This window comes from Xiphias gladius, chromosome 14 (assembly GCF_016859285.1).
Source record: "Xiphias gladius isolate SHS-SW01 ecotype Sanya breed wild chromosome 14, ASM1685928v1, whole genome shotgun sequence".
Taxonomy (NCBI): domain Eukaryota; kingdom Metazoa; phylum Chordata; class Actinopteri; order Istiophoriformes; family Xiphiidae; genus Xiphias; species Xiphias gladius.
In genome coordinates this window covers 5,950,900-5,976,900 of record NC_053413.1, presented here as the reverse complement: position 1 = coordinate 5,976,900, position 26,001 = coordinate 5,950,900, and the positions used below count along the sequence as shown (strand labels likewise).

At 40.3% G+C, this 26,001-nt stretch overlaps 1 protein-coding gene across 2 annotated transcripts in view; it reads left to right on the top strand.

The window, feature by feature from the left end:
* Positions 1–23,916, top strand: part of ctnnd2b (catenin (cadherin-associated protein), delta 2b) — a 144,108-nt gene extending 120,192 nt beyond the window's left edge. For both annotated transcript variants that reach the window (XM_040143820.1, XM_040143819.1), the window contains 10 exons: positions 3,561–3,678; positions 4,918–5,100; positions 8,773–8,950; positions 9,946–10,119; positions 12,051–12,309; positions 15,026–15,110; positions 15,317–15,443; positions 19,398–19,526; positions 20,962–21,038; positions 23,653–23,916. In XM_040143820.1, coding sequence (XP_039999754.1) covers positions 3,561–3,678; positions 4,918–5,100; positions 8,773–8,950; positions 9,946–10,119; positions 12,051–12,309; positions 15,026–15,110; positions 15,317–15,443; positions 19,398–19,526; positions 20,962–21,038; positions 23,653–23,916 — 1,594 coding nt within the window. The remainder of the gene's footprint in view (positions 1–3,560; positions 3,679–4,917; positions 5,101–8,772; positions 8,951–9,945; positions 10,120–12,050; positions 12,310–15,025; positions 15,111–15,316; positions 15,444–19,397; positions 19,527–20,961; positions 21,039–23,652) is intronic.
* The last annotated feature ends 2,085 nt before the right edge of the window (positions 23,917–26,001 follow it).

Below are 26,001 nucleotides of genomic sequence, written 5' to 3'. Positions count from 1 at the left end.
AATGATGAAGGCCTCAAGGTGGGTCGTGCTTTATCTGTAGGATCCTGTAGATCCCCGTCATTATTCCAGTTTTGTGCCTACATGTTGTATATTTCTAAAAGTTACGGTCTGAGATATGCAGAGCAGACCTGGTGTATGTTTTTGCTCGAAATTTTATTCCCGCGGCTGCACAGACACCTGTAATCCCCTTTCTCCATGGTGGGAGGCAGCTTTGCAGCTGTAGCCATTAGCTGGTGTACTAAACAGGGCATCCACAGAAAACTCTTAAAAAGCATCAAATTCGGTTCCCTCAAAAAAGGCGATAAGAAGTTCTAGATTTCATTTACAAATGTCTTGAGTCTTGCCTGCCATAGACATATTTTATCCACTTTATCTTGCTGCAGAGGAGGCTAATTCTTTTTTGGGGAGTTTCAGTCAGTGCCTGTGGCAAACAATGTTGCTACTACTAGTCACCAGTAGCTTGGAAGCATATACCCTTTTTAAAGCAAAATCGTACATGCAGGTCTTTTAAATGCAGGTAAACCCACTAAAAAAGGGGATCGACTCCTTTCCCATGGCTTGTAGACGAGTTTGCCGTTCTTTTTTTTTTTTTTTTTGGTTCGTCGTCACGAACATGTGGAAAACAGGGTTAGTAAACAGTAAAAAGCAGCATGGAGGCCAGTAACTATGTCACGGTAGTTACTATATATATATATATATATATATATGTAAAATGGGCAAAAACTAGCGTGTCCACCCGGGTGTCATGTTTCCATCACTGCCGATCGGCGCTGGAGCCGATAAATACCCGTTACTACTGCAGATGAATTTGACCCGAGAATGAATGCCAATTGTACCCCTTCCCAGTGAAGACAAAAGCCAGTTGTTAGAGGGTGTTAGTGGGTTTTTTGTCCAGTGTGAAAGAGGCTTTATTGACTCCAAATGGGAAAGTGTCAATTTAAGCAAAAACTTAAATGAAATATATTATTTTTTATTTGGTTAACCAGCTACAGGACCCTGGGTCATGAATAAGCCAATAGTATCCTCTGCTCCATCCATTCTGTGTAGACTCTGTACAGTTTTCTTTTCTTTAGTTGTTTACTAGTTGTTTTTGTTGTTGTTTCTCTATAGTTTTTTGGCTTGGATAAATAACAGTAATTTGTCATTAAAATGCTAAAGCCAGAACCTTTAAAGGACAACTTACTCAATTACACTTTACACATATGCATTTTGTGTGCACGCCTGACATCAGATCATATAGTAAATCTGTATACTAACATTGAACATACTAAAACATACATATGTTGAATCAGAAATTTCCTCATTGTCTCTATTGTATGAAGAATTTAGGTAAAGCTAGAGAGTCAATTACAGCTAATTTTAAAGTCTTCATGAACTGGCTGAATCACTTTTATTTTATATTATTTATTAGTTATATCATATTAGTTGGTCTTGAGAGCAGCAAAATGTGTTTGTTTTTTTTTGTTGAAAGTTAATGGATTTTTTCTTTGAATATAAGAAATAAAATTCTCAGAATTCAATCTAACAAAACACAACTCAAACAAACATGCAGAGGTGTCCAGCAGAAACTTGCTTTTGATCATAGAATTAAAAACAAAGAAACAGTCTCTCCCTGTTGTTACCAATAGACTGACATTATTGTCAGTGTACTTTTTCTCTCAGCAGCAGCACACTATGGATTAATCCAGCTCTGTTGTGTTTGAAAGCTCCCCTTGTAGACACAAAACCTTTTTCCTGCAGTGATTTTTTTCTCTCTCATTATTTAGATTCTTCGGAATGAAAGATCATAATGAGAGATAATCTGCAGCCCTGTTGCCTTGCAAGGGAATGCTTCAGAGAGATTAATTATGCCAAATGTACTGAGGTTAATTGAACCGAATCCATTAACAGGTGGTAACCAAAATGAAAATGTGTGAAAGACAGAATTATATAACGTGGTTTGAAAGTATCATTTGAGTGCTTTTTTTGAGTTTATCTTTTTGTGTCTTTAGTCATATGGTGCACAGTACAGGTAATTATAGTTTTCAATCACATGTTCTGCATGCATGTTTTGTGTGCGTGTGTGTGCGTACGTGTGTGCGTGTGTGTGTGTGTGTGTGTGTGTGTACTCAGGTAACCTTGCGCCAAGGCTGGTTGAATCACGCAACAAAAGTTAAAACAGTAAAAGCCAACAAAGATGCAGACGAGCCGCTTATCAGCACCCTGAAAAATTCGATCGTTTATTTGACTGTATAATAAAAACATGATGCTTATGAGACTCCTCTCAGGGTCAGAATAAAACAGACAGTTGCATAACTAAAACATGTCATTCCACTCTTGTTGTGGATGCTGGATCACAGCATCCACATTTAAGGTCAGACCTCTCTTACAGTACATTGGGTACATGACCTGAGCAGACTCAGGTCTGTCCAGATAGAAAAAACAACAATTTTGAGCTGATTCCAGACTTTCAAACTGGAGTCGTTTGTCTTTGACACTTACGTACTTCAGAAGCAAAGACTATTCACTATCCTTGGTACCTAAAGCAGCACTATTTGGTTTTTTTATGAGGTTTTTTAGTTTTAATTTGCCCTAAGTACATAGTAGTGAGCAACATACCGTGTAATGTATGTCCTGTTAATGTCTTTTTCACTCAACCCAGAAGCTGCAACAGCTGTTGCTTGAAGCAGCTAACTGTCTCAAATGATCATCAAAGAATAAGCAGATTTAAGATGTTACTTTTGCAAGTTGACTTACAACCAACTGTACAGCTGTGTTGCTTTCATTTGCCACTTTTTCTGTCCCCACTTTTAGGCTGTCCTCCTCCTCTCAGTTGGTCAGGTTTCTGTTTGTGTCAAGCTTTCTGTCCCGACACAGCACCTATGTTCATCAGTGAAGCCACCTCTAATGTACTGAATGTGACGTGTTAACCTTCGCTCAAGCTTGTCGACATCACCTTTCTTCTTATGGCCTCCCTGAGTTTGGTGGCCGAACTCATTTAATGCTTGTGGTTTCCACAGCACAATGATAACAATCGTCATGATAGTCAAAGGCCGATTTACGCCCAATGGAGCACTTAGACATTAACACAGTTTATATAAGTAAATGCATAATGAATAAAAAAAAATAAAATACTGTATTTGTTGTTCATTTGTGTGATAAAATGTGTTCAAATGTGTCATATTGCACAAATATACGTTTGAAATTAATCTGGTAATGATTGTTAGGGACCTGGGAAAACAAAAGCGACTAATGGAGTTTCGGCATCTCGGTGCCATTTCTCACAGACGCTGAGGGCACGAGCATCTCCTAGCCATCATTAATAGTCTGACATTTAAAGGGCATTACACTCAGTCTCTCTCTGCTCTCTGTCACACAGACAGGGCTACAACAGCAGTAGCACATATTTGTATGCTTCAACATACACATGTGGTCAAACGCTCACTTTAAACTTTTGAGGAACTACTGGAAAATGTAAGTTCTGTGTATTACATTGCAAAAAAAAGTATTGTTTTTTGTCGGACTGTTCATTGGAAAGGTGAATGTGTACCTCTGTGTGTGTGTGTGTGTGTTTGTAACAGGAATGTGAGTTCGGCAGGCGAGGAGGCCCGCAGGAGGATGAGGGAGTGTGAGGGCCTGACAGACGCTCTTCTCTACGTCATCCAGACCGCTCTGGGGAGCAGTGAGATTGACAGCAAGGTAACTCATTCACACACATAGAACCCGCTGCCTCGTACACAAAATCCTGTAGCCTCTAGCTCGTACACACACAAAGTTACCTGAATAAAGCGTACATGCAGTGATAGAAATTATGTGTGTGCGCGTGTGTGTCTGCATGTTTGTGTGTATATATTACTGTCCAAGAGCTGAAATATAAGTGGTTAGTTTTCCTTTGTAAACATGTTTCATGATGGTTACAATATAAAGATTACCTATAATTTACATACATTTGCATGAGTTATCTTTGCCTTTGCAGACTTATGTGCACACTGTATTAGCATAGTAATTTTTATAAGTTGTTTGCCTGTGGCTTGCAGGCCACAAACTACACACTGTAAAAAAAAATGACAGCGTTGTTAAATTGTTGTGTTTTTAGACCCACAGCATTTACATTAAAAATACTTTTTTATCAAGTCAAATTTTCTACGCAAAAAGGCATACCAATGACACTTATTTCAAGAAAACATCAAAAATCTGACACAAATTACACTATTGTCAGTTTTTTTAATCAAAAATTTCAAAATAATTAATAAAAAAAGATTAACGCTAATAAGTATACATACAGAAATACAGTATAACATCACGAGGCTGCCTAGCTTGTCATTTTTTACAGTGTACCATAGATTACTCAACCCAGATGGCCAGTGACACAGAAACATCACTAGAGAGAGTGTGTGTGCTTTCATGTCAGCCTGCGAGCATCCATGTGAATCTGTTTGCTTGCATGTGCCTGTATATGGGCTTCTAGTATCAGTGTGTGTTTGATGTGTACGAGCGTCTAGCTGTGTGTATGGGTGTGTATGTGCCGGTGTGTTGAGTGGAGGCTCTTCACAAGGAGATGTGAAGTCTTTAATCCGCGGAAATCCTCCGCAAGATCAAAGTCTGTGACTGTTGACTGCATAGCCACTCACAACAATAGGATTATTGTATGTGTGTGTGCATGTGTGTTTGTCTGTCTACACTGTGCACAGAGTATGTGTCTATGTCTATGTGTGTATATATTAGGGTTTAAGAATTGTCATGCAGTCTGCACTGCGCATTATATTTATATAGTTTTTTGTGTGCGTGTCCACGTGCATATGTATCTACTGTAACATTGTGAGTGTGTGTTTGTCTGTCCCGCCTTCATATCTGTGTCTGTTCTTCTCCACACTTCTTTCCTTTTTCATCTCTATCTCCATCTCCATCTCCTTTCCTCTCTTCCCTACCCTCCCTCAGACCGTAGAGAACTGTGTGTGCATCCTGAGGAACTTGTCGTACCGTCTGGCTGCGGAGACGTCTCACAGCCAGCAGGGGGGGTCGGAGGAGCTGGACGGTCTGTTATGTGACACTGGCGGGAAGGACGCAGAGAGCTCCGGATGCTGGGGCAAGAAGAAGAAGAAAAAGAAGGGACACGACCAGGTGAGAAGACAGAGAGTTGGAAGAAGGGAGTCTTTACAAGATTTTCTTGATGTCATGTGTGGCTTTCTTGCCTCTCAATGTCCACTTGTCTCGATTCCTGTTTTGATTCAGTCAAATACTTAGTGTTGGTGCTTCACGTTAGATGGACGTGGTTGGCAGCCTCAGCTAGCAAGCTCAGGTGATAGTGGAGATTTAGTGGGTTTATCGTTTAAGCTGGGGGTTCAAAAAATACTACAGATCCTTGAAGGCACTGGACAAAATTGAGACAACTGTGAATTACACAGCGCCTCAGAGTTTGAAAACTTCTGTGCTAAACATTCCGATGACGAAGCTCCAAAATCCCCCATTTACACATACAGAGTCGAAGACTGAAGAAGCAACAGGATGAACTGAACATCAGTTTAGTCTCCATCAATTCAGGCTGCCCGGTTATCCTGATATAACTTAATCATATTACCACAAATTGAATAAGAAAACAGCGCATGGAAACAGATCTCTCAGGAAATGAACTAGCTTGTTGTCCGGCAGTATGGTGGCAATGACCGAAAATATCTGCCCAGTCAAAGCTGAGCATGTAGATTGTTGCCTCAGTGCCTCACAGGACTGCAAGCTTCGGGGCTCGCGAGAGATTAGAGACTGCACATGCCTAAGACGGCGATAGCTGTTGCCTCGAAATGATTAGAAGACGCACGTAAAAAATGAAGAATGCATGAGAAAAAGGAGACTAGAAATTCCCTGATGAGGACCAGACTAAAATGTTTTCAGTTTTTGTTTACTTAAACCTACAAAAATCTTGAATTAATAAAATTTGACTAAAAGTGTAAAACATACACTGAAATGAAGACTGACTTTCTGGTAATCAGTTATTGCTGCTAACGTGACACTTGTAGCGCCTTTACATTCATTTATTCGATTGTTGATTTATCGTACAGTCTTTACTCCCTCATCTCGTTCTCTCCCCCCTTTTATTTTCCCTTTCATTTCACAGCAATATAGTATCTAATTCAATTTTAATGACCACATAAAAATTTTCATTTACTCCCCAAGTGTATAATGTAGGAGGTATTTGCCTTCGTTTGTTTTAATGCTCTGACCCTATTGGTTGGTTATCCCTGACAGGGTTCCAGGGTTCAGCTAATTCCAAGCTAATTAAACCTAAATAACAAAATATATATGAACATCAGTCTATATAGTTATTTATTTTGAGCCATTTGTTTAACTCTATGTATGATTCATCACACAATATAAAATGAAGATACTAATTGATAGTATCCCTACCATTATGTGTTTTCAATCATATCATTTTGTTAACTATCTTGTGTCCAAATGGAGGATTCAGTATCTCATTTTGTAACGGAGCTAGGATTTGCAACGGAGTTGCAAATTAATATTTATGAATGTACTACAGCTTCCTTTAATATTCGTGATGTCTGAGCCAGAGTTGCTGTCAACTACTGACATTCACCTATCACCTGGATTATTTAGGGTCAGGTCCATGGCTCAAAACTACGTTGATCAAGAAAGGCTTGATGATGTGACACAAATGTGTATCCTCTCTTCACAAATGTGAATCCTATTAAATTAGATGATGTATTGATGATGTTCTCTGCAACATCATCAACACATGCTACAAGGTTATTACACAGCAGCATCAGGAGATTATGGCTTTACCTACAGATTAAACCGGTTTTCACTTTCTGAACAATGACTACCAAGCCGATTTAGAATTTCTCTCTGGATTTCCTGGGTCTGTCCATCTGTTGCCAACAGGCATAGATTCATCCTGCCTTTAGTTAAGAAAATGAGCGCTCCTTTCGTTGAAGAATTGGCAGAAACCAAACGGCTTCCTTGGAGTAGGCTCTAACCTCTTGTCATGTTAATAAGCAATCAGCATCACATTCTGGGTGAGTGGAAGACATCTTTTACAACTTCTAGTGAAGCTGTGGGGATTAAAAACCCAACACTTCCGGTGGATCAGGGTGGGTGAATTGCTCATTAGCCCTGCATGCTTTTTTTCTCCCTTTCATTTCTAGCAAAGAGAGAAAAAGGAGATTTTTTAAAAAATGGTTGTGATGAGCCGGCCTCAACAAACTTTTTGTGCATCCAGGCAGAACCAGAGGGATGAGGGATCTTAAAACCAACCCTGGGATCTGAGAAAATAAAGGGACAAATCATAACCTCTCTATAAGAATAATACACAACAACCCCCCACCCCCCCATCTGTCTGCCTCCACTCCAGTGCAGCTGTGGGTGATTACCATGAAGTAGGGATTGGGGAGCTTGTCGGAGGGGGCAAAACTCCATCAACTGTGGGGTAATTAGAGGAGAGGAGAGGAAATAGAAAGGGAGAGTAAAGGAAATTGGGGTAAAGTGGAGGATAGAAAATACAAAAGGATGAGAGAACCAAAAGAGGAAGTAGTAGAATAATAAGATCAAAAACACACAGCCTTAACAGATGTCATGTCATTTTTTTATAAACTAAGGAAACGTGGAATAAAATTACATGATGACATCATGAAGGGAGTACATAGGACATCACTAAACCTGTACACAGGGCACAGAATATAGTGTCCTGGAAGATAGACATTTAGCTAAACAAAGACAACAAGACTAAAGAAAGAAAAGCACAATATAACATAAACATATAGATATTATGTAAAGGAAAACTGTACTTTTGTTTGGATGGTGTAATAGGTTACTTTGTATATGAGGTGGCTTATGTATGTCTATTGACTGTTCGCTAACAGAACAGTCAATAGACGTACAAGTCAATTTTCACAGCTCATTTGCAGTTTACAGTGACAACAATGGCAAATTTACTGCTCAACATTCCCTGTATTCTTTAAACAACTGGTCTTGATTTCAGACAGGCAGATAAAGGCAGGCTTCTCATATCTGTTTCTGGTATCAATTCATGACACATAATGGAAAATATATGTCGAATTGTGTAAAATAATAAAATGATCAGTCATTTACCGTTATGCTTTACACGATACCAGCATCAACAAAAACCTCAATGACTTAATTCCAGCTTGATCAGAAGCGTTACTTTGAATCGCAGAAATCTGTAAAATGACGACATGTTATAATCGAGGATTCCTTTAAAAGGAAATAACAATAATATTGAGTTACTGTCCTGCCCCAGTCTGTAGTCCTGTATGAACAGCAGGTTGACACCAGTGATCTTCTGTTGTAACAGCATTTAAGAGTGCAGTGCTGTCTGTATATCCAAGAGTAAGGGTGATGTATATAACAAAAGAAAATCTAATATCTAGTCCGAGGCAGTAGCTAATGGTTACTTTTTGGTAAAAATTAAACATTTTTTTACATAATTTGCCTACTCATCAACACCACTGATCTGTGTGAATTATATCACAGGTTCACTGAGAAATCTCCTGCATTCAGGAGCCAACATTTTCACAGCTATTATTGATGTAAAGTACGTGTTTGTGTTTTCCAAATTTATCACCAATGCAGTTGAAAATGTCAGACTTCAATTAGAGAGGAGATACAAAAACAAAGCTTATTTATATACTGCTTATGAATAGTAAATCTTTCTCCTTTCCTGTTCTTGCCTGAGGGGGCCGTGCTGGCACCCTACCACTGTCAAACCTCGCCTCACGCAGAATTCAAATTGCCTTTCTATCGTGAATTATGTCTCATCTTCGGCAGTGGGACGGCGTCGGCCCGTTTCCAGACTTGGCGGAGCCCCCAAAAGGCATCCAGATGTTATGGCACCCCACCATCGTCAAGCCCTACCTCACACTTCTGTCTGAGTGTTCGAACCCCGACACCCTGGAGGGGGCAGCTGGGGCTCTGCAGAACCTAGCTGCTGGCAGCTGGAAGGTAAGAACTAAGCATTGTGGCTGTATCATTGTGAGACTAAGGAGCATCTGCGGAATTGAATTGAAATTCCAGTGGGTGCCAGAAGGTGTTTTGAAGGAAGAAATTTGGTGCTGTGGGATAGCAAACCTCAGCTACTGGCCCTTTAAAATTTCTTCATGAATGAGTGTAAACATCTCTCTGAAATCACCACTTTTGTGTTACTGAATCGAAGACTCAAGTCAGAATAAATGCATTTCCTAATAATAAAGAATCTTATTTTTAATAATGTGTTACAGATAATGACATAAATTATACAGGGGCACAGCATGATTTTTTTATATTTGTTAATTTGAAAGACAGCCCTTTGATTTGTATAGACAGTCAGGATGTGAACAGCGTCAAGCTTTTGGGCAAATTCTACATTTTTCTCAGGAAAAAGAAATGACTTAGATATCACTCGGCGTTTCCAGAGCTTTGAGCCACATCACGTGGCCTTCCTCAGCATATGTAGGTTACGTGACAAAAACTAAACCATAAACTATACGCAACAACTCAACCCCCTCCATGCCAACTGGACAACTCCATTTGCCGAGGAAGGCGACAAAATGTGGCTGAAAGCTTCATAAATACAAAGTAACTGGACCTTATGTTGAGAATTTCTTGTCAGACCGCCTTTTCTAACGTCAAGAATGGACCATCAAGTTCATCATGTGTCAAAGTGTGGTATCCAGAAATATTTTAAATAGTTTTTAGCCATGCTAGCAGCAGAAACTTTGTAGACATTCGTGGTTCCCCCAAGATAAACCCTGATCCCCCGAATTTTCAGCTCGTGCCACCATCAGATCAAAATTTTAAATTAAAAAGAATGTCAATAAATTAATATCAATTATCTCTGTCACACACACTCTTTGAAAAGAATGACAACAACAATAAGGCAGAAATGAGGAAAAAAGAAACGTGCATTGATAACAGCACATCAAAACAAAATCTCTGATGCTGTCTCCGTCCCCCTCCAATCCCATCCCTCACTCTGTCCTGCCCAGTGGTCGGTGTATATTCGGGCTGCGGTGCGTAAGGAGAAGGGCCTACCCATCCTGGTGGAGTTGCTGAGGATAGACAACGACCGGGTGGTGTGTGCCGTGGCCACTGCACTGAGAAACATGGCTCTGGACATCAGGAACAAGGAGCTCATCGGTGAGTAGTTGATTCACAACAAACACAAATTCATACAAAGAGTGGCGTTACAGTCTGGAAAAAAGTTTTTTTTTCTTGATACTAATGGCCTAATGTGTTCAATTCTGCCTTAATTGAAGCTAATGGCACTGAAAACAAGTGCAGTTATCTCGACCCACCTTCAGAATAACTGACTTGCTTTAATACATAATATGATAACTTGTTAAACCCGACCTGTTCAGCAAATCTTTTATAGATTATTGCTGTTATGAAGGGCACACCGGCAGTGGGCTCGAGAATTTGTTTGTCATGAAAGAACAGAGATAAATGGCTTATAATGTATGCAGGTAATTTCATTCTTTAAGCAGAGAGTAATGTTGCTCTGACTGATCGTTTGATGCTTGACTTACCTTCAGAGACAAGTGATGTTTTGTGCTTTTCTGTTGGTCCCCATAGCAACAATCGCGCGCCTCCTACCACTTTCTCTGTCTGATGCTTGAGGCTCTGAGTTAAGCTACGTGTATGTGCCCTGCGTTTGCGTGTGCGGTCTGTAAGCGAATGCAGCCATTCATCTGTGTAGCGTATGTAGTTTGTAATGTCAGTCTTATGTTGCGCTGCCACGGATCATGCGTGTATATTTTGACAGGACTTATTGCGCTGCCCTCACTTCTTGTTGTGTTAACATGATGAAATTGTGTTGGAGACACAGCAAATGATGTAGCTGAGTCCTCACAGCGTTCAGCAGTAGATATCAGTACTGTCTGCACAGACAGGTCCACTGCGAGCCAGCGCTCGTTTTATTGCTGCAGTGTCACAAACTTGATTGAGAGCATGTTTGTTATAATGTGAATATTGCCAATATTGTAAGAATATGGCAGAGAGAATTGTGTTTTTCATTGCTGAAACTGAGAAAGTCATTAAAAAAAAGTTGAACTGAGCATGTATATAAGCTGGAGACACTGCTCTACTTTTAAATCTGTATTCTACAACATGTTGTGTTTTTCAGCACACAAACTTGTTTAAGTGTTATCCAGACCTTTGTCTGTCAGTGTTGCCGTAACATGGCTCACATACGTAATCATGTCTTGCAAGAGGCGCAGAATAATTTCTGCTGACAGAAAAGAAATAGCTGGCTGTCAACACAAACACTGTACATCACTGCAACTGCACAATTACAGTAACAACATGTCATGAAAATGTCTTATGCTTATATTTAGTATTAGTTTGCTCTTTTATATAACTTGAAAGAATCTGGAGGAGGCGCTTCATACGCCAGCAAGACTTTTACAGCAGGGAAACACATGTAGTGTGAATGTAAACTGTCACCCACCACCCCGGGGTGATGACCCAATCAGAACGAGGGGCAGAGAGCAGAGCGGACAAGATTGCCTGACAGCAGTATTGAGGTGCCGTGGGAAAAGTAGTCAGCTAGTGTTGGATCACGTGGCCATGTCTCCATCAATTATCTGACAGCCACCCAACCAGGCTGTATTTTCACTTACCTAGCAGCAGCTCGGCGAAGGGTCAGGTTTCTCGTCTTAGTCTGAAGTGAGGGTAGTCTAAATCTTGGAGGGGGGAGCTGGGGCAGGTACCTAAACCTTTTCTCATCCACATTTATATTTATATATATTATGTCATACATCAAATCAACTAGTTAGAAGGATCAATATGTACGTTTTGGATGAAATTTATCTCTCCAGAAAGCATGTAATTTTTTTACGAGCTCGCAGTAGTTCTCACCTTCACTATATTCTGTATAATAACAGAGAGAAAAAAAGTAGACAGTAAAGTAAAAAGTGTCATATAAAGCATAAAATAAGCAAGCTCAAATAATTTCTATTTCTATTCCCATATACACCCTATCTCCTCCTTTCCATTTCCATACCCTTTTACCCTACATTATTCCACCACACCCCCACTCTCTCTGTCACTCTTTCCTACCGTGCCCACAGGTAAATACGCCATGAGGGACCTGGTGCACCGCCTGCCTGGAGGCAGCAACAACAACAATAGCAGCGGTGGTGGAGGAGGAGGCGGAGGGGGCGCCAACAATGGCAGCCTGGTGGGGAAGACAATGTCAGATGACACCATCACAGCTATCTGCTGCGCGCTGCATGAGGTCATCACCAAGAACATGGAGAACACCAAGGCTCTGAGGGACGCCGGCGGCATCGAGAAGCTCATCAGCGTTGCCCGCAGCAAAGGGGACAAGTAAGCTGAATGGGGAGATGTTGATGGATGACAGGGGTGAATAGAAAGAGTATGATAAGTTGAGGTTGTAAGTAGAAGGGATAGCATTCTTAGGAAACATGTTTTTTTGATAAGTTGTATTTAAACAGCATTAGAAAAAGGTTTAAACTGATATCAGAGAGAAATGTAGGCCCCTATAATTACAACCATTGTAAGATGTGACTAAAGACTACAGTACCCATGAACTTCAAAGGCCAATAACCAAGAGAAGACAAGAGCCACAGGTACACCTTGGTATTACCTTGTAGTTACAATCAAAAACAAAACACCAACATGGTTGCTGAATTCAGTCCAAACCGAGCCATGATCCAAATCTAAAGATGAATCAAAATGCAATTGCCAGAACAAGCTCTGTAACTGGATGCAATCATACAAATGACGCAGAATAAATACCACAGGCAACAGACATCACATCACACAAAACGATTACAAATCATCAGGATCATAATGCTTAAAATTGAGTCCTGCACCAAAATCACAATATCTCAAAATGTACAGCTCGACTGGAGATAATGTGTATTTAATTGTCTCCATGTGTAGAATGTAAAGCAGAAGGCTTTACCAGTTGTAATTCAGTTGAGGATTCAAAGCACGACTCAGGAGTCAAAAACTCGGTTACAAAAATCCAGTCCTTACTGGGAGACAGATGGGCACACAGGTAGTCAAAAACACTCAGGCAGACTACACCAAAGGGATAACGCAGAGGCGAGGTCAAAAAACAAGCAAAAGGATAAACCAACCGGGAAGACTCAACACTAGGAAAATGGCTGTCGTGCTATTCACAGGGGAACAAAGATGAACTTGCTCCAAGGGAAGGATGCACAGAGACTAAATACATTAGGACATGGGAGACAGTGAGACACAGGTGCAACACATTAGGGCAGGCCAGACAATCACAAACAAACGAGGGTAGGAAGTGGGATCTCAAACGAGAGGGTCAGTGACACCAAAATAAAACGGGAAATACTGCGAGCAATGGAAAATACATGAAAAACACGACATAGGAGACAGAGTGGGACATTGACTGTGGGATGCACACCTCTGCATGTTAATGCTAGTCAGGCAGCATGCTGTTGTATACGAAGGATACATTTGGTTATTTTCTCATTAGCACATAGCAAGACGGTAGAACAGGCTGACGCATGCTGTATGGAGAGATTTCAGAAAAAGATATTTAGGCATGAATATGAGGAGGCTACTTGATGGATTTGGCCAACAGGAGGGTGTAAGCAAACTGGCAGTGGACAGAAAGGGCTGGAACATGGCTATGGTCGTGATAGGGTGGTGAAATCGTGCAGCGGAGAGACAGGGGTGAGGTAGGACGAGGGTGAAAGTAGCGGCATGGAGAGGCTGTGTGCTTGTTTTAGAGCTGTGAGTCACTGGTCAAAACAGTCAACAGAAAATAAGGCCCAAAAGAAAGTTAGTTCCCTGGTGGCGTTTACCAGCACACCGACATTTTTTGGCATTTGTTTGATTTGACAGTGGACAGCAGAGTTAGACAGGAAACATGGGGAAAGAGCAGGAGGGTCGACATACAACAAGGGTTACCCAGCCCGTTTTAAAGTAGGGACGTTGCAGTTACTTTGCATGTATCCGTTGTAGCTAGTTTGTTAACTGTTAGTCAATTACATATCTATGTCTATTGTCTGTACTTGTAATATTTATACTGAAACCAATGTAATAAATTAATTTACAATTATTACATTTAAGTATGTTATTTAAGGTAGTTAATCCTCACCAAGATGTATTCTGAAATTGCAAAGAAAACAGAGAAAAATACAAATAATTTAAAATTTAATTTCACTTGGGGTAGCCGTGACTCCCTCACCACTGAACTTTAACCTGGTATAGTTGCTTTAGCTGTCTAGTTGGTTAGTTATTAGCTCTGTTTCGTAGTTACCGCAAATTTGAAAAGTTATTTTCACAGAAATGATACATTTCAATGGCATAATGTTTTATACAGTAAAGAGATGTTAAAAATTCAGATTTAGGTCCTTACCAATAATTTCGGGGTGTGTAATAGGGGATGATAAATTTGGTTTCTACTTCCATCCAAAAGTTGCATTAATTTTTTCCAATGGTCTACGAAGAATCATAGGCTGAAACAAATTTCTGTTATTATTCATAATATTTATTTGAGGTTTTTTTTCAGAGAGACTGAATATGTACATCCATAGTTAAATATGTCATTTCTTTTTTAAAACATTCTAGTTCTTCAAAGAACATTTTCTGAGTTCCCTGCTATGCATCACAGCAAGAGCAGGGTTTGAAATCCCAGAATCCAAAACAATAACATACACCAAAATGACTTGAAGAAATAAAGTTTAATTTCCTAGGTGCTGAAAAGGCCATATGAGCCAATTAGACCTGTAGCCATTCGTCAGCTGAGTCAAACCCTGGAGCATAATGAAATATTGGCCAATCAATCAATCAACTAAGCAATTATGCAATTTGGCCGGAGAACAATTCAAGCGCCATATTTATCCTTGGTTTTCTTTCCTCTTTGGAGGCTGATGTGAGTTGATGTTTTACATACAGGTTTAGTGTTTGTAGTTTATGTCTGTTTCTTCATTATTATGCATTGAAATGTTTTTATAGCTCCCAAAAGCATAAAACAAAGCAAAGGACGGTCAAGCTTTATACTGTATGTGTGTTTTTCTCTCTGCTGAATACCTAGACATAGTCCTAAAGTGGTGAAAGCAGCATCTCAAGTCCTGAACAGCATGTGGCAATACAGAGACCTCCGCAGCCTCTACAAAAAGGTAAAGTCCACATGCCTCAGTGTGCTCTGGCTGTATAAACACTGTTATTCATGTTGATGTTTCAGTAAATAATACTTGAATCTCAGTAATTAGCGAGGATGCCGTCGTACGGCGTGTAAATAGAGCATTATTTCTAACACTGTCTCATCTCTCAACTCTTCTCCTCCTCCTCCTTTCATTTCCCTTTCTTCTCTTCTCTCCCTCAGGATGGCTATTCTCAGTACCATTTCGTCGGCTCTTCCTCCACAATAGAGAGAGACAGACAGCGACCTTATTCTTCCTCTCGTACTCCGTCCATCTCTCCCGTACGGACCTCACCTAACAATCGATCCGGTGAGTCTACCGAACCCACCTCCCACTCTCCTGTCTTTCCCTTGTCCTCCATAATTCTTTCCATCAGCACAGTCCAGTCAAAGAAACACCACTCCACTGCATCTTAAATCCTCTTTAGCCTTCACACTATGTTGGCTACTGATGAATTATTGTGCTGTCAAGTAAAATCCTTGCACCGTACCTCCTAAAACCGTTTTCCGCCCTTGCATTGTTGAAATTAGGGTTTGACTAATATGAGCCTTGCAAGGCCTCAGTATTTCTGGACAGATGACAATATCCTCTGATGTTCGCTAGCTTTGAATTTTACTGAACTCGTGCCAAAAAATCTGAAGAAAAATGTAGGCTCACATGAGCATAATTCTTGGCAGGGTTTGAAAGCCTCTGAAACGGACCGTGGGGCAATAATGACATCCAGTGACACCAAATATAACAATGATAATAGACTAGTTTTCATGCATACATGTGTGGAATATGATCAAAATGTTTCACTGGTATTAATTCAGGTTATGGGATTCCCAGAAACATCAACAAAAGCCCCATTCTGACATGGAATATGTAACATTGCTGGCATTCTCTATGTCTGAAAGCAATGGCTTCTTGTCATATGTTATTATTATTATTATTATTATTATTATTATTAGTTGTTTTGTCCTGGTGCACGAGAGGAAGTGGTAGTTGAGAGGTTTAATGAAATGAAGGAAGAGCAGTGTTACCTTTCTCTCACAGGCTGCATTACTGATGAGTTTGAAACCTTATTTCTCTGTTGTAACCTTACTTAATGACCACCGTGGGTGTGAGAGTTGCTCGCCCCTGTTTCTCACAGTGAATCCCTGAATAAATCAGTTTCATAACAATTAATATCCAATTTCTACTGCCTATTTTATAAAGCGCAGCAGTACACTAGCATTGAATGACAAGATGCTATGAAAACTGCTTGGTTGGATATTCAACATTTCATCCATGCTTTTGGCATGAATGGAAATCTAAAGTGTTGTTCATAAAATTGTGAGAGGTCCACTGACATTTAAAATATAAAAGAGATAAATAAGAGTAGAGTCACTCCAAAAAGGAAAGAGGCTTATGTGCTGTTTCAAGCTTTCGGTTTTACTTTAAAACCATCATCAGGAACAGCTAAAGGTGTCGGGAAACAACAGCTAATTATTACTAGATGTGCCTGCTGAGCTAGTAAGTTGCAGTAATTAGGTTGATTATGTTGCAGGATTAAAGCGCTTCTGAGATAAAAACATCGGCTCATGTCAATACCCAATGCTCTCAGCATCATATTGACAACTTCAGTCCGAGAGGAACACCTCTACCTTTAACACCTCTGGTTTTAAAGTAAAACCGAAAGCAAAAACAATTACATCATATGCCTTTACGCCCCTATTAGGTCCAATGTCATCCAAACCGACGTCCGACTGCAGGGATAAAGCTGCAGGTCCTTTACCCATCTGTCCAGTCAAAAATGATTAGGCTTTCTTACTTCTATCGGTCATTGTGATTGTTGTATTGTAAATTTAATTCCGACCACTCTGCTCCCTAACAGACACACCACTGGACAAAAGGAGTCTTTACACTTAAAATGGAACATAACATTTCTTTGGCACCAACTCAAAATCTTGGGTACTTCAGTAGATGTATAAGTGAGTCCCTCTCACAACAGCCATACTAACATCGATCTTGCTATGTTGTGGCTCATTTTCTTTAATTTCATAATTGATAATTGCATAACTGAATTCCACTGTTTGTTGACAAAGGGATGACCAAATCCTTTTCCCACTGTGATTTAATATTTTCCGTGCTCGTCTCTACAGAGGAGTAGAGACTTATGCAATTTTGATACTGGATTTAAGAATTATTCTGAAAAATCTTACTATGCCTACAAAGGTGGAGTTTAGGGGTACAGAATAATTATACTTGTATTCCTTTCAGTGGAAAATATTCCTTGTACGGGGAATTCGCAAGACAGGTCAGAAGACTAAGAGTCTACAGCCATGCAAGTGGCTCTGTGAGGCTGTGAGTGCTTTGAGCTAAATACTAACATTAGCATGTTAAAATGCTCACAATGACAATGCTAATATGCTGATGTATAATATCTACTATGTTCACCATCTTATATTTGCATGTTAACTTTTGTTAATTAAAAAGCCTACAGTGGAGAGAGATATTGTTCCGCATGTGCTTGCTAATGCATAATTAAAACAATTTGAAATTATTTTATGTAAAAGCATAGGAATAGGTTTCATGGACCACCGACAAAAAACACCAGAACTGGATTTATGAGGCTGTCAGCTGACAGTGGCAAAAATGATAAATGCTTTGTTGTGGAAGCTAATTTCGCATTTTTTATTTTGTTTCTCAGTGTGCAAGCAGTCACAGATGGTCCACCAAGTCATTTGTTTAAAGACCCCCTCCAATGACAATCAAGTTTTTAACCTTGTTAACATGTCCATATGGTGTTTTTTATATGATACAAGACACCATGAGAGAAATAAGTAGTCACTGCCATGGCTGAGTATTTGCACCTAAAAACTGCAGTGTACCAATGGCGGTCTCAAAAACATGGATTCAGACATGTACGTCACATACCTAAAGAACCAATCCCGTCAACTAGGGGGGTAGGGCAAAAGAAACCTGAAACCTCCAGCGCAGAGTGGACTTGTCAGTACAGAGAACGAGAGTTTGCATTAGCACAACCACTAACACTGTGTCAGCCACTGCCAGAAACAAGCCAGCAAGCGAACAAACAACATACACAAAAGATGCTAACTACACTTACCATTGGGATACGTCTGCTAGTCGCCGATTTTGGTGCACAACAGACTCTTCATCTGAGTCTGGGTCTGACTGAGGCTCAGACGTGGCTGAGTCTCTCCAATGTTTCCTCTAACTCCAGCCAACCCGATGCTCACTGCTATTTTACCAGTCGATGTAGAACAAGCAGCAATGATGGGCGGGGTATGAGGCCTGTGATATTTGCATATTTGAATATTCATAGATCGAGAATTTCTTAATGAGGAAGTAGATGCGTAGATGTGCTTCCAGACTTAATGACCATATGTATCAATGCCGACTGTGTTATAACGTACAAGGTAACCAAAAAGAAACAAAAAAACAGATGCAGCCACAGTCAGTAGCTTCTATGTGAAGGGCTGTTGATATTGAGTTGAATATCAGAGGAAACGTTATCGAACCATATGGCATTGAAAGAATAGCCAGGTTTCCTCCAACATGGCTAACCAGATCTAACTCATTATCTGTACCACTGATCCCACCACGCTCTCTAAGTCCAGCATATATTATTTTTTCAAAACTGTTGGTGTATTTATTTTTTGTATATTTGGCCCCGTTTGTTACAGGTGGATTTTTGGATGAGTAATGCCAATACAAACAGGACTTAATAGGCCGGTGGGAGTTTAAGATAGCGAAAACATGTGCATGCACTAATTACAGGTGGAGAGAGAGTGGCATGCAGTGAGAGGAAGAGAAGACCGAGGCAAGATTAAAGCAGATGCAGGGAGGAGGGATGACTCAGTATTTACCTCTTTGAAATCACACCCTAGTCAAAAAGATAAGGATTGTAAAGAATGGCACATACCCACAGAGTGACAATACAAACAGCACCCAGTGCCCCGGTTTTTTTCTCATTCCACGGTGATGGTTAGAGGAAATAATACATGCAGTGAAGCCTCTGTTGAGAGGCTGTGCCTTTGTTGAGAGCAAAGCAGGTAAATGTGAACCCTCAAATGCCCAGAAAGGTACAATTTTCCAATCACTCTGACCTCCCCGCTGTGAAAGGACTCCAGTGTAGAATGAATACTTGTCTTTCCTGTTCCACTCTCCTCCTCAAGAATCCACAGAGTACTGATAATGTGTTGATGATGGATTGAAGGTTAAAGATTTTCATTGTGTGCGTGCGCGTGTGTGTGTGTGTGTCTGTGTCTTTGTGTGTAGCAAGCGCACCCGCTTCCCCCAGGGAGATGATGGCGTTGAAGGAGAGGAAGGCAGACTATGAGTCGACTGGCAATGCCAGTTACCATGGTAACAAGGGCGAGCACACATCCCGGAAGGACGCCATGACGAGTAGGAATTCCATGCTGCATGTCTGACACAGAATCACACTCTCACATTAAACTGATGTTTTCAACAGTGTTGGTAGCTTTGGAATAAATGACAACAAAATCCAAGTGTAGGTTTAACAAATATTAAATGAATAGTTCAACATTTTGGGAGATATGGTCATTTCTTTTCTTGCCGAGAGTTAGATGACAAAATCAATGCCACTCTCATATCTCTACAGGAAAGCTGACTATGAAGCCGGAGGCAGGAGACAGTTAACTTAGCCTAGCACAAAGACTGGAAACAGCTGGCCTGGCTCTGTCCAAATATAACACAATCCGCCCACCAGCACCTCTTAAACTCACTAATTAACACTTTGTATCTCATTTGTTTAATTCATAGGGAAATCAAAGTGTTGAAACACCAAGCTGTGTTTTTTTGGGAGGGTTTGGTGTTGACTATTACTTGGCTAGGCACAGTAATTTCCTGGTGTCTTCACTGGTTATTGAGCTGGTTAACCCCTCATTAAAAACAACATCTTGCCATTTTCACACTTCAGATTTTGCACTGATTAATCAAATGAACCAACAACAAGATATAACAACTTAATTCATGGGCTTAAGAGGGGCTGGTAGGTGGATTTAGTTGCCTTTAGACAGAGCCAGGCTAGTTATTTCCCCCTGTTTCCAGTCCTTATGCTAAGCTAAGCTAACTGGCTGCTGATGGTAGTTTCATATTTAGATTACAGGTATGAAAGTGGTATCAGTCTTCTCTGCAAGAACACTTACGTATTTCCAAAATGTTGAACTGTTTCTTCAAAGTAAATTTTTTTCACTGATACAATCAAACAGTAAATGCTATGTTCTGGAGGGAGTCAACTTACTTATTTAACAGTCCAAATTCTACAATCAATCAGTTGAAATTAAACAAAGAGACTGACATGTTTGATATGAGACATGTTGACTCGCATCACAGCCTCAATACATCTCCCTGGGTCTGTGTTTGCCTGAAGATTTTAGTCTGGAAAACCCTCCACTAAGAATCAATTAAGTGAGGTCAAAGAAGTCCCTCTTTAATGAAAGAATTATAGTCTGTTGCCAAGCTCATAGAATGAATAGTCTTCTATAATGCAACATTTTGATCAATACAGTGCTTTAATGTTGTTTTTATCATCCAGGGTTTTTTTTTGAGGGTTTCAGTGTTTCATGGTGTTAATTCTTGCAGACACTTTTGTGCACTGACAACAGTTGCTATATGGGAAACAACAAATTCCAAGCTCTCCTTAATCATCATTCATCATCATTTTCATTGTTATTCTTACTGAACAATCCGTCACAGCAGGTGTCCATCTGCTTAACACCGACAGCCTACCCACACTCCTGTGCTTTTACATTAATATCTGGAGAAATGCTTCGGAGCAAACATTCATCTGAAGTCCTCGTCCTCACTGTCTCTGTAGGTCAAATCTCCGGCGGGTCTTCAACACTACACAGAGGAGCATACGTGTCGCCTACCGATGACCTGAAGTATAATCAGGTACAATATGTCCTCCTCTGTGTTATTCATTTTTAACATAACTACATTACATGTACAAACTGTATGTGACCAATGTTGTGCCCCTAGAAAGTTGGGGACAAACCATTTGTCTTATAATTGAGACAAGTACAGCTAACAGAAATACCGTAGCTTTAATCTCAAAGTAGTTCCTTTCTTTATGTGATGAATTACAAATACTGGCTTTCATTTAAATGAGCTACCAGTTGCCAGAAGAAGGCATTATTCACAGATCAAGTAAGACAAGGGAAAAAAGAAAGCACCAAAGGCATGTTAGTGATTACATTAATACTTAGAAGTTTTAGGTGTCCCAGGTTCTCTGAGCAAAAAAAAACTTGAACACCCACAACACTGTCAGACTAGAAGTTTCTTTCACTCTCTTGCCCTTCTATGCATCTATCTCTTGATGAAGCTCTTTTTACGTCTTTATGACCGTAAAGAGAAGGAACTGCGGTATAGGAACCCTACAACACATCTGGATGAAATTGCACAGCTAAACTTAATGGCCTGATATGAACTGTATAGGTTCTAAGCGTGTTACCATAAAGATACTATTAATTCCACAAAGGTCAATATAAACTTGTAAACTATAAACCTATATAGAGCCTCATTTAAACATTATTGGAACCCTGTTATTCTCAGGGTCTGGTATTTGGTAAATTGTTGCCAGTAAAAGCTTTTCATATTGCTTATCACACCCTTTTGCAGTGTTATCAGAGGCTGTTTAAGACGTGGTAGTCTCACTGCAATTTAATAGACACTGCTGAAAGATACCACTATCTGGTCAGCCATCTTGATGTAAAAAAAAAACTTAATGAGTTAAAGTCTGAATTTCTGAGGAAAGTAAATCACAATCAGCTGGGCAAAGAGTCTCCAGTTATCTACAAATCTGCCTTTTTTTTGGATTGATCTGTTAACCATTTGATCTACACAATGTCAAAAAATAGTCAAAAATATTCATCACAATTTCCCAGAGCACAGGTTGACATGTTTGTTTCTTCCAACTGACAGTCCAAAACCCTGTAATCTATTTATTTTTCTATCACAGTAGATTGGGAAAAACTAGCAAATATTCACATTGCGTTTTGCAATAGACATCTGGTAAATTTCCAACTATGTGGTATATTTTTTTTGGCAAACAGCATGAATTCTGGTTTTACTAATATACATGAGAAGGTTTCCATGCTCTTAACCCACGGTCCTGGACACACACCACCTACAGGAGCTAACTAACTTTGTGTAGTCTAGAGCTCTGCTAACTGTTTTTTTGCGTCAATTTTCAGGCATGAGTGGGGTCTGGATTTTTTCCAATCATCTGCACCCATTTTTGACATGTGGTGCAATGAATGCGCAATGCCCAGTGGAAAATGGGAAAAAGAAACAGAGAGAAACCAACAGCTTTGATAAGCATGAATTGATGGAATAAAGCAAATAGGGTTTTGGTCAGGTTCGGGCCTCAAATTTGGCAGAACCAGTCCAGTCGAACGACGTGGTCGGGGCTGGGTTTGGGTCTTAATTTTGGGCCCTTGCAGAACTCTAGTTTGGTTAACATAGATACTGCCACTACCTCCCATTAGTCACTGGAATTTCCTATGGCATGCTAGCTAGCTAGAGCTGACCATTGTCTACCAAGACGTGATTTGTCGGAGAAAACATTTTGGAAATGTGAGAACAGCGTCACATTTAAACTGACATCTAAAGGGCAATTTTAATGTTTTTGAGCAAAGTGCATTGTTTCTAGTGTTGGGCAGTAACACATACTTCGTAACAGTGATGCAATTGCTTTTTTCAATAACAAGTAGTGTAGGGGTTTACAATTTTAAAATCAGTAATTACAGTACAGTTCATAGTCCCAGTAACGCTCCATTACATTGACGTATAGGGGTGGTTCACTGTCTTACCATGGAGGGTTATTATCAGTTTGGCCTGTGATCAGTGGAGAGACTGGTCCTGGATGTGCTAGCTTGACACAGGAGCTTAAGGTGGGGGAAAGTGGTTAACCTCTACCAAAAGAGGAGAAATGTGACTCCTGGTAATTCCAAAGTAGTCTTACTCATTTGTTGCGTGTTCTTAGCTGGCTTGCTAATGTTAGCCACCCGTATGCCTACGTTCATAAGTCAGTTACTTTTGTTTATAAGGGTAGGATGTGTGACCACACAGCTGAGGTCAGGACTTTATAGTGAGCAGTCATCAAGGCTAAGCTAACGTTAGCTTCAGTAAATCCCTCCAATTTGTAGTGCTGCCTGCTTGAGCTGTTTTTTACTTTTGCTCCTGAGTAATTAGTAAAGTAATTGAATAACTTTTTCATTGAGTAATTTATAAAGCGTAATTAATTATAGCTTCCAAGTAACTTTCCCACCATGATTATTTCTGAATGCTCAAATGGTCTAAAAGCTATCATTACTTTTAGACTATGTGTTTTTTGGCTCGTAGCTGTGTGTACATATTTGATTGTTTGTCCCTCTTGTTTCTTTGAATCTTTTTCAAGAATTTTTAGCATGGTCTGTATAGCGATTGGAGCTCACTTCGGGAGGGTTTGGACCTCAGAATCATAATCTTACTTTGGTCTCATTAATGATTTTTGCTCTCTTTACAGGTCTCTTGTCAAGGCTTGCCTTCAGAGCCCTACCCTCCTTTCCAAAACCCTCCCCCGCCCGACAGTGGAAACTACGAGGACCAGGCCTTCTACGAGAACCAGGTTCATGTGGGAGGGCGCCCCCAGCAGGGTGAACTCAACATGCATCTGCAGGGCCTCAAGTCCACCGGCAACTACGTAGACTTCTACTCAGCCTCGCGGCCCTACAGTGAGCTCAACTACGAGACCAGCCACTATCCAGCCTCACCAGACTCCTGGGTCTAAGGGGAGATGAGGGTGGAGGAGGAGGAGGAGGAGGAGAGAATGGATGAGGGAAAAAAGGACAGTGGAGGGGTAGTTTAAAAGATGGAGGACAGAAGCTAAGAGGACAATTTCCCTCCCTCCCCATCCTCTCCTGTAGTTCCTGAGTAGCATCATAGGTAGCAGGACGACAGAGGGGGAGGATGGAGCGCAAGAAAGGAGAAAAGAGGAGAAAATGTAAGACATTACACTCCTTTCGGAGACATCTGATGTAGGAGGGAGAGGGGACAAATGAAGACCGGAAGCAAACAAAGGAACAGCCATGCATGTGCATGCACACCACCAACAAAACCGACAGACACCATTTCTTTCTGTGTTTAGTTTGTGATCAACAACTTCTAGACAAGGTTCAGCAGAGAGAAAGACTTCATGCATCTGAAGGCCTCTGGGTAGAGAACGTAAAAGAGACGGACATGACGAAAGAGGACACGGAGGAAAAGTGTGATAGAAAAAGTGGGAAATATATAGAGATGAAGAAGGACAATGAATGAGTAAAATGGATCTGTGGACTCAGGGACGGAAGGTTTTGGATCGCGAGTGGAATGTGTGAGAGATACCTGGGAGAAACCTGTAAATATGTGGTATAGCAACATGGCTTTTAGCAATGTGAAGCACAAGAAGCAGAGCTGTAGGACATGTAGAACGTCTGTCACACAAACTTTTGTTTCTTCTATGGCTTCAGTGTGATGTATCCTCCTCTGGGCAAAGAACGCTTCTGGACTTTGTCATTTGTAACAGTTTCTTTTCTTTTTCTTTTGTTGTGTTTCTACTTTTTTAATTCTCAATTCTGGTTGTATAGTATTTGATGTACACTGTACATTTACGGAGATGCATTGTGTACTGTACATTGCACTATTTTCTGTGTCATGTCAGGCCTTTCGCCACTGGAACAACCTCACTTCCTCACTAACTACCCGCCCCCAAATACACGCAAATACACACAGTATCTGCACTCAGACTTTCAGAACTCATATCACAGCTACAGACGGATGTCAGCATGTTGCTAATATGAAACACTGGGATGAATTTGGGTATTGAAGCATCATTTCTGGTAGGTCATGGTGCTCCTTTTACTGCCCTACAGATAGTTTTCACAGAATAGTAGACGGCACAGCTTCCAAACTAGCTGAAGAGAGGCTCAAACAGTTGAGCAGCCTTTTCCGTGACAAAACTCTAATTTCTTTGAGGCTAGCTTTGTTTTTTTGGTGGTTATCTTTCCACATTAACACCATAAACCCCCCCCTTTTTGTTCCCATGAGCCATTCCTTCAAGTGAACTGTGCTCATTGTGTATATAACCGTGCCAAACAAGGGTTATTTCCCCACGGCTGAAGAAAGCAGGGGGGAAGGTTAGGGGTGTGTTAAAGGGTCCAAGTTCAGCTGAGGCTTTCAGCTGAACATCCTCACGGTTCTAACAATGCCAGTTTGTAAATGCCGTGGTTTTTCTAAACTGTGTTTTACTGGGATGAAAACTGTCTAACTAAGCCAGGACTGGGGAGAAAAATTAAAATTAAAACTAAAAAAAAAGGAAAAAGAAAAAAAGATAAGCACGGAGGGACTATGACCAGGCGGAACCTCGCTTCCTCCAAAGTTGTACAAAATTAGCTGATTTCTGTGTTGTAAAATAATCAATGTTTGAAGTAAAAAAAAAAAAAAACTTTTCTGAGAGATGGGTGGCAATTCTAACTTCATGGTAGACAAAACTGTTAATAGAGTATGGATATATATTATATAAATATAAATATATACTTTTTATGTGCAGATGTGGATGTCACTTATAGCAGCAACATTATGGAAAAAGACTTGTAAAAAAAAAACAGCTACATGTAGGAATTTTGTTCACATTTTATTTTCTGGCCAACACACTAAACTGTCGACTTTGTGTAGTAATGTTGTTGCTATGTGGAGTAGAGTAGACCAGGGCCAAGGGATCCATGTTGTCACTAAAGCAGTCCAAAAAGGTGCTACATCCGTGAGAAGTATTTCCAACATGTCTGTATTTTAACTGTGCACAAAATGTTTGTCCCCACCCCCTCCAAACTATTGATTA